At 40.4% G+C, this 9,731-nt stretch overlaps 1 protein-coding gene across 1 annotated transcript; it reads right to left on the reverse strand.

Moving 5' to 3' along the window:
• Positions 1-2,750: 2,750 nt before the first annotated feature.
• Positions 2,751-7,850, reverse strand: LOC113360611. The gene is made up of 10 exons (XM_026604103.1): positions 7,581-7,850; positions 6,825-6,974; positions 6,414-6,484; positions 6,334-6,358; positions 5,614-5,671; positions 5,423-5,541; positions 4,704-4,777; positions 4,426-4,573; positions 4,209-4,330; positions 2,751-2,926 (listed from the first exon to the last, which is right to left on the reverse strand). The coding sequence occupies exons 1-10, from the start codon at positions 7,848-7,850 to the stop codon at positions 2,785-2,787; spliced, it is 1,179 nt and encodes a 392-aa protein (XP_026459888.1). The 3' UTR covers positions 2,751-2,784.
• Positions 7,851-9,731: the final 1,881 nt, after the last annotated feature.

A 9,731-nucleotide genomic window follows, 5' to 3' on the forward strand; every position in this document is an offset into this window, starting at 1 on the left:
CTATCTTCGTGAGGTCTCTCCCCTGAGCAACTCCTTTTGGCCCCATTGGTTTGTTCCGCTGAATTGGTGCGGTGAGACCTCTGCGGATATGCCCTCGGGTTTTCCCGTTGAATTTCTTCAAGTCGAGCGTGCTTTTCGATAATTATTCGAAGATCTCCCTCTGTCTTAGGCACGCTCCCATGAATTTCAACAAATAGGGGACTCATTCGGTCTAAGCCCCATTTGTAGCAATTGATGCTTACCACTGGGTCCACGCTCCCTATGGATTGGAAGATCTTGTGCCATCTGTTAGTGTACTCCCTCGTGGTTTCCTTGTAGCCAATCGCTAGTGAAAAGAGCTTATCCATTCCGGTGTTTACAGTCTTGTTGTACATGTACGTTCTTAAGAATTTCTCTGCGAGTTGGTCGTATGAGTGGATGGAGTTTGGTGGCAGATTATCGAACCATGATAACGCCGATCCCTTCAGGCTTGACGGGAAGTATCTGCAGAGTACGGCGTCGTTCTGACCCCATCTAGCTAAGACACGGTTGTAGTACCGAATATGTGCAGCAGGGTCGCTGGATCCATCATAGCATTCGAACGTTGGGACAGGGCATTTCAGTGGAATAGGGGTGTTGGCCAAGCGATGAGTTAAGGGCGTGGAGTTAGCTTCTCTCATGACCTCTTCTAACCTCCCCCCGCCTTGTTTATTTTTTAATTGCCTGATCTCGGCCATCATCTCATCTCGTAGTTATTCCATTGCGCGGTGGTGCCCTAAATTCTTCTGCTCGTTACCGTATGACTCTCCATCGTCATAATCCGGGTCGGATACGCTACTTCCCCTTGTCGCGTCTTCATTAGCCGCTATGACGACTCTACAGTCTCGGTTTGGCTCTGGTGCTTTGGAGTTTGCTTCATCAAGTTGTTGGCTAGTCTTCGTGCTTAGAGCAATCCGCTCCTTTAAATCTTGATTTTCTCTGGCCAACAGGGCTACAACATCTGCGTAAATCTGCTGGCTCTTCTTCAGTTCCTCAAGCTCAGCCATCAGTCGGTGTGATTGGTTGGACCCCTGATTGGGAGTCCCAGCGCGTTCTACTACAGCCATGGTGCCGCACTCCTCCATGGTCTGCACTAAAGGTGGCAGGGGTTCAGCTTCGGTTGCTGGCATTTCCAAATTGGGGTGAGTGCCCCTCTGCGGTGCTAGAGCCGCCGGTATGGTTTGATTTTGATCATTTGTTGGTGGCATTCCAAAAGTTAGAAGGTGCACGGGTTGGAATGTTCTGGATTCATCCACCCTTTCTCTTGGTTGATTAAGTTGATTCATGGCGCAAGTATTGCTAGCCTCTGCAGCCTTCGGGATTACCGCAGCCACACCGTACTGCTGCTGCTCTGAGAGCCGCCGCTGCGACTGAATTAGCGTTCATAGGTGAAGTGATTTCCGCAGTATCTTGCCTTTGACTGGTCATTTTAGCTTTATCTCCTTTCTGCTTGCTTCGGGTGATGACCGGGGTTGTCCTGGGTGTTTCTTTTGACAAAGCTTTGGATTTTCCTGCTTCCTGCGTCTTTTCCATCACGTGTCCTTTTGTTGACAATGAAATCTCGCCTAAACTCGCCTTCTTTACTCACAATACGTTCTTTCTGCATAAGGCATTTCAAACAAAAAACGGGAATATCCGCGTGAAGCGGGTTAGTTGGCGAAATACATTCTTCCAGGAGATGATTAATACACGCAAGTTACAATACACGGGTTAAAGTTTTATTAAAGGAGATCCTTAGTATAAAAACTACGAAAAACCCCCCAGAGAGACGGGTTCGCACGAGATCTAAAGAAAATCATAAATCCGCGGATTAGAACAATAAATCTTATCGAAGATAAAAGGTGGGTTTTTGAATACAATACAGTTAACAAATGATCTATACGGTCCGAGCTGATAAATCAGAGCAATCATATGCCAATTTAAAATGAAATCACAGGACAAGATAAATCTTTTACCGGGACGAAGTCCCTGTTTCTAGCGCCAAATTGTGAACACACAAACCACGAAGGGATCCGAATGCTCACAATCAATTAATCATCATCATCTTAAGAGATTTGTGATGATGATATCCTAGTGTTGATTCATTGGCTCAAAACCTTCGGGTTTATCATAGCCTCATCTAACAACTCCATGCGAGGCGTTTGCGCACGGGATATAAGTACAAGCAAAGAAAGCAAAACGTATAAGTAAAGATCCATGGGGCTAAATAAATATAAAGTGCTGAAATGTAAACAAGACCAAGGTTTACGTGGTTCAGCACTAAGGCCTACGTCCACGGGGTTTGTTGTTTTACTATATTCTTCACGGTTACACGAATAGTCGAATGCCTTTTGGGTTTACATGTTTCTCTCTTCTAAATGATTAACTTACACTTGCAATCTCTCTCTCTCTCTCCTTCCCTTCCTGATTTTTCCGATCCCCTTTCCTCTTGGTGGAGACGAGGTATTTATAAGGTTAGAATGTGGGACCCATCTCTGAAGACCGTTGGAACCTTATCTTCTTGTGTCCTTGCGTCTATCACGCAGAGGTCTGCGTTTGCCCCTTGATCCCGCAGAGGCATCCTCGCTCGTTCCACAGGTTGATCGACACGTACACTGCTCAGAGTATTTAATGTGGGTAGTTGAGGGGTCTGCTCGTGTCAGACAAGTGTCTTCTGCCCCTGTCACGTCCGTGTCAGCTAACTTTCTCTCCACCGTTGATCTTAGCTTCTCTTTTGGGGATGAGATAAAGTAACTCCTCGGGGTTTATTTGGTGTTTCGTAGCGCATCATGTTTTGATGTTTTGGCCTACATGCTTTCCACGTATCTTTTTATATACACGTGTCTGATAGTGAGATATATGTGTACACACCCACCCCTCTTCAGCATTGGTTAAAACTCGAAGCGACATTCCACCATTAGAACCAAGCCTGCACTCAGACAATCAGATCAAGTTAGCCACGGTTACTAACTAAAAAAGGCAGGTATTCTGAAGTTAAAGAAATCTGATTTCCATAAACGAATCCACAATATTGTTCAAGGTCTGCCAAAATATATCATTCAAGAACACCTCGAGTAACAGAAATAAACTAGTGTGCCAATCACAAAAAAGCAAGTCTACCTCAACCCAAATTGACCAAGTCCGAAAGCATCAGTTCAGTTTGTGTGGTAAATATACTGATGATTCAATAAGGAGTAATCGTTATAGTTTAAAATAGCACCATTAACAGTCATTCAGTAACAGAACAAAATTTAGTTTCTTGTGAACTATGACAAATGAATCCTAGGCATTAGCCAAAATGATACAGAACCAGATAGCATAAGCTATTCACCTAGAAATAGCAAGATAAATGTTTTCATTAGAAACCTGACCAGTATAAATGTGCACCCTCATCCTCTACACAATATTAGTTTCACAACCAACAGACCGCTTCACCAAATTGTAAGACATGCAGCCATGGTTCACCATTTCAGGTATCAGTACTACTGATATGTATGCTGATATCTGAACGATACTGATCAATATTAATCAACATTGACTAGTATCACCCAGACTGATACCAGACTATTCCTAAGGGATACTGATCCGCATCAGCCGATACAACCATGTGTAATTTATTATTCCAAATTAGGCTGTTGACTCGCACTTCACATCTAATAGGCAAGGAGATTGAATAAAATTTGTCGACAAGCAAATCATACAAAAAAGCAATATGTTAGGATATCTAATTTCACCCATTAGCCATAAAGTAATGTTGATTGTTAAAGGATATTAAAGATTGAACTTACTTTTCCAACATGATATTAACTTGTAAACACTTGAATTGATTTCTTTTTGTATCTTATACCCATATTGCAAATAAAAAAAGACACTACTTAACATGTTCAGACTAATTCACGTTAACTTATGAATCATTGGTCAGATATCAGTGGAATTTTTTTTGATTGAATATAAGATATTTGATATTAAAAATAAATGAAATATAGATATGTTAGACATCATTGTATCCGATTGATACTTCCAGTATCAGCCAGATATAGGCAGATACGACGGGGACTAACGTAATACTGATAAAAAGAAGATCCTGTATCACTGGCAACTGACACTCATAAGTATCAGCTGGTGCTCGACGCTATCGTCTGATATAGCAAACTATGTTTCTTATAGTGAGTAACACAAATCCAAATGTGATTAAGATGACAAAACATGACCTGTTGAAGTATTCAGGTACAGCTTCCTCCAACTTGTATTTTTTTCTCTGATACGGCAAACTATTATATTCCTTATTGTAAACAGGGGAGCTTCTTCCAATCCTCGACATTTCTGAAGTGAACTACATTGGTATAAATCGATAAATGAGACAGGGGGGGGAGAAAATTAGCCGATATAGTGACAGCCGTAATACAAAGGAAGGGAACAGGAGCTCACTTGAGATAACTCGCACACAAAAAACATCGGCAGGTGGATTTGATTGTCATTTGTTGCAGCACACCATTTGCTATCATCCTCAAGTAGTTGTCCCAAATTGTTGATGATTGATTCCCAATCACCAGGGCTGCCACCATTTAGAACCTTACTACAGAACCACAAATGAGAACGATTACATTTTAGCAAGTGAAAAGAATGTGGAACTACGTAAAAGCATGTCTTATATTTGATTGGCACAATATATAAGCAAGCACTTGTTCCTAAAACAAGAGGTTTACCAAGACTCAAACTTTTGTCCCAAGACCTCCGCAGCAGCACCATAGTCGCATAAATGAGATAGAAGCCTACCACCCTGCATATTGAGGTTGAAAGGGGGAAAAAGGAAATTAGTTCAGATATATTGTTCCATCCTAAAAAAAGTATTTCAGCCCTTCTGGAAACAGTCTTAATCCAACACTCAAAGTGAAGTGCTATAATAGCATATAAAAAAACACCCTTCCGTTAACCCTTCGAAGTTCAACAAAATGAGTTTCCGTTTGTGAAGTTATATCTGTTGGTTTGTGGTTCGCTTTTTGTCTTGTAAGCAGGGCACTGTGGCGTATATAGAAAGGAAGACACGTTGTTAACCTAAGTCTACTTGTGATCGAAAGTGTAAAGGGTGTAAACCAATCAGTTGAGCTTCCTTAAGAATTCCTTCGGTTCATTTTAGCCTTTATGTAGAAGTTTAAAAACAAGAAGACGTGCAACTTGACATCCCAAAGTTTTCTGTAATGGAGCTGCAGAAAAAGGATATGTTCTTATCACTTGCCGCGCCTCTAAGCATATACGGAGAGGTTTGCTTCTTGTTGGCATGATGAGTTACACTAGTGTATGTCAGTTTTTCTAGATCACCATTAAGTAACTCAAAACTCCTATCCCCATCAAAAACAAGTGTCAAAATGTTATTGAACTCCAGTTTGATATAACAATAGTAAAGGATGAGGACTTCTAAAAACACCTTTAAACGTCGCCTACAAACTTCAGCTACCACAAGTGTTGAACCCAAGTTGAACAGGATTTCATGAGCAATGTCACACTTGGCCTGCTGTTCCGTTACAGAAATGTACACTAACAGGGCTGCGAGGTAGTTAGAGGACATTTGCATAGGTGGTGCGATAAATAAGGGGCCAATAGGGAAAAAGTACTGACCTTCTGGTTCAGAAAAGTCATAAGCGTCCACTTGTTTGTTGAATAAATGATAAAACACCTGCACAAAAACAAGCAATTGTGCTGATAAGAATACATTATGTATGAACAGAACTCAGCTAGAGAACATACTGATTTTGTGGCTTCCGAATAATACAAATGTGATACGGCCAAGTGTAATAAAAAAAAAACTGCTGCTAAATCATCTGCCATGTTCATCAATAAAATAAAAATTAATAAAAGAAGAAAGAAAAACTTGGACTGTCAATCCTAAGGTGGATCTGAGCCATCAGAGACCTGGTACCTAGGTTTGTATTCAAGAGAAGTCTCACCAAGTTGTCCTAAAAATAGGATTTTATTCGTAGCTATGTTGTTTTGGATAAATATTTTACTTTGTTGTGTTCTCTGTTTGGGGTCATTGTTGATCAAAATGACCACATAATCAAGAAACAATTCTACGCCTTATTCGTCATTAGAACACCCAGGTAATATCCTAATCATGTTCAAACACAAGTGTATGATAGATTGTCCAATGTATCCAACAAACTGGTAAGACATCGTAATTCCTCATTATATAGGACATTAATACTTAAAATGGGAGCCACATTCTAAGCAATGACAAGTTGAGACAACTAGTGTCAGCATGTTAGTATTACGTAAAGGTATTAAAATTCCGTAGGCAGATATACTTGAACAAACATTTTGATGCTAAAATTTACTTACTCCGTCCAAGACGTTCAAAAATGGTCTGCAATGTGTTCAACACGTCGGGAAGAACCGAGGCATCAGTATTTAATAATAACTTTTTGGCTTCCAAGCAAACTGCCAGTGTTCGACTGTGGCTAGTTGTTTCATACACAAGTGCCTCGAGTACCTAATGAACAGAGAATGGATAAGAAGATCAAGAATTTTGAAAGATGTAATCAGAATCTTGGATCAAGAAATAAGAACTCTTGAAAATTAACACGTATTGGAATAGAAAAAAGGTAACATCCATTCATAAGATACGAGAATAAGATAAAACATATTTTCTGATTGGCCAAACGTAATGCCCCTATTTTTTTAATTCGTCAAAAATATACACACACAGTTATGCAATCTGAATGTGAAAGTAAAGTTTTTAGGTCTCGTTCAGTGTTACACACAGAATATTGGGAATCCAGTGAAAGCAAACAATAATATCACAAGAAATCAGTGAAAGCATTAGCATTTACCAACAACTGGGCAGAATGTGGATATTCGGATTGTAGAGCTTGGATGATCTTCAGAGCTCTCATGAACTCATGGGTCTCGATTAAATCCTTAACTTGTTGAATAGAGTTCTTTGGGATAACACTCGCCGTTGAAGCACTACTAGCTTTCTCCTGAAGTAAGTGAGCAGAAATAATATATGAATTTAAAAACTAAAATATCCAACAACAAAAAAACATGAGCAAATTCTATAGCATCTAAAAAGGATAAATTATTAATTGCTTTTGGTTATCAGTCAATTTTCTCTTAATTGCTTTTGGTTGGGAATATAAATGATTTGGTGAAGTTACAAAACCACAGTTACCAAGATGATGAAATCCAGATAAAATGAACAAAACCATAGCTACCAATAAGCACAGCTCATGGGTTAGTTACATAAGCAATTATCAGAAATCCCCTACTGATTCAACAATAGACTAATACAAAGGGTCATACATATGGGGTTGTTAACCTAACCCAAGCAAGTACGCGACTGAACTGATTTAGGTCAGCTTGAGTCACAAACACGGATGTAAATCGAGAGAAGAAGAAATAAGAGTATATTTCCATGCACAATGATCCCCGGGAATTAGTTTCTCAGTTTTTGAAGTTACTGTGAAATCCCTCACGGGATACTCGTTATTATCTCACCGGAGCAAACCAAAAACAAATACGCAGAAAAAACTACGATAGAAACTAAAGTAAAAATTATAGATGAATAAGCACTAATAAATTATTACCGAGGTTGTCATGGATTTGCTAGAATAGGGAATTAGCGGCGGTGGTGATGGCCTGTTATCAGTTGAAAATGACCCTTTGTTCCCTTTATTCGGGTTGGGTGGTTTTGGGGAGCTAATTTCACCGTTTAGACCGTGAGTGCTGCAGACATTTGATATCCCGTCGGCGTGGCCAGACCGTCTAAGCACCCTTGTTGCCAAGAGGAACACTCTTCGCTCGACCCTTCTCGATGCCGACAGTTCGGCTTTCCGTCTCGTTTTTAATCTCCGCATTAATCCGCTTCCCCGATGACACCCCTGCTAAGTACATCCCGCCCTATCGGTGATGTTCAGTCCGGAACAGCCGCCCAGGCTAGATCCATTAAGCTGCTGATTCGACCCGGCCACCAACGGTATCCGACCAGTCGTTTTCATTTTTGGGGGCTACCTGACCTGCCAACAAGGGATGGACCGCCCTTGCTTGCAAAATCTATCCCCATACGAACTGCCAACAAGGGATTGGGGCCTGTTATCAGTGTCCAGAAGAAAAACAAAACTTCTAGGGCTTATGGACAGATTACAGATCTCTTGTTTAATAAAACCTCGAGTGAATAAAGCCGACACGGTGCGGATGTGCTAGCTACGGAGGCGAAAGCTAGATAATTGTGTCAGTCCTGGCATATATGCCATCCAACTATCCTCCACTAGGCTGGATCTAAAATAAATAGTGGGAATGAGTACCTTGAAAATGGGATAAGGGGTGTCTATTAAATGCTTCCGACGGTAAAAAAAACAAGTCCCTTTAGGGTTCGTTTGGCATTGTTGGAATTCAATTTCTAGGTAGTTGGAACTACCTAGAAATAGTACCTAGAATTGAATTCCAGGAAGTTCCAACTACCTCAAATACAACATTTGTTGTTTGGCATTAAAATCGAATGGGTGGAAATTTCAATGGAAATCAAATTATAGGTGTTTGGCATGCGATTGAATTCCTTATAATGAAACTCATAATATATTGCTTCTCATAATTTGTTCAATACAAGTCTGTGAATACACATTATGTGTATATATATATATATATTTGCAGGCATTCACCCTATGTTCCGCAAGTCTTTTACATTACAAATAAACGTAAAGTCATAATTCCAATCTAACCACACTTTTTTCAAGCTATTTTCCATGATTTTGTGTAATGATGTGCAGAATCCAAAAAAAAACGTTATTCAGAATAGCGCGCTAAAAGCAACAAACGTTATTCAAAATAGCATAAGTCAGACACAAAAGTGATATTCAAAATGGCATTTTTTGTCTTTCAGCATAAGTTAGACACAAAAATGCCACTTTTAATTTAAACCATGCAAATATATCCTAGTCAAATACCGTTGACCAAGTCAAACACTATTCTTTTTAGCATTTTTATGATTCCACCATAAGACTTGAGCTTCCATGAACGATTCTAAATGCTGAGGTGGCATGGAAGATGGAATTCTTCCACCATAAGACTTGCTCTAATGTAGATGTGAAATTTGGATAAAGGGTAAAGGTGTCATTTCAAGATCATAAACAAAACACAACTCTCACGGGAGAAATTAAGCCCTTGGTCCTCAAGGAAAACATTGACACGATTTCTAGTATACTTCCCGCGAGACACTGTTGGTCGTGATGCCATGACTCCTAGCGCACAACGGCAACGAGACACTACTGGTCACGTAGGTTTTGTAGAGCGTAAAACGTCCCCGAAAGACTTATGAACCAGAACAGCCACAATTCCAGCATGAGACGCAGCTGATTCATTGTGATGCCATGATTCCAAGTATACATCCCCGCGAGATACTGCTGGTCAAGTAGGCTCTGTAGATGCGTAAAAACGTCCCTGGTGGAGTTATGTCTCTTGTAAGCACGACTCACCTATTTGAGACCAAGGACTAATTCCTAGTACATCATCACGAGATACACTGTTCATGTCTACTTTAGGCTCTGACTCGACTTACCGAGGATTCAAAATAATTCCTAGGACGTCCCCGCGAGACACTTGGTTAATTTTCTTCTGGTCCCTTTCGAAAGACTCCTAGAACATCCTTCCGAGATACACTGGTCATGTCGTCCCCATAAATACGAATACAATTGATTCCTAGCACATCTCTACAAGATTGCGTTGGTCAAAGACAAGCGAGC

The sequence above is a fragment of the Papaver somniferum genome, chromosome 3 (genome assembly GCF_003573695.1).
Source record: "Papaver somniferum cultivar HN1 chromosome 3, ASM357369v1, whole genome shotgun sequence".
Classification (NCBI taxonomy): Eukaryota; Viridiplantae; Streptophyta; class Magnoliopsida; order Ranunculales; family Papaveraceae; genus Papaver; species Papaver somniferum.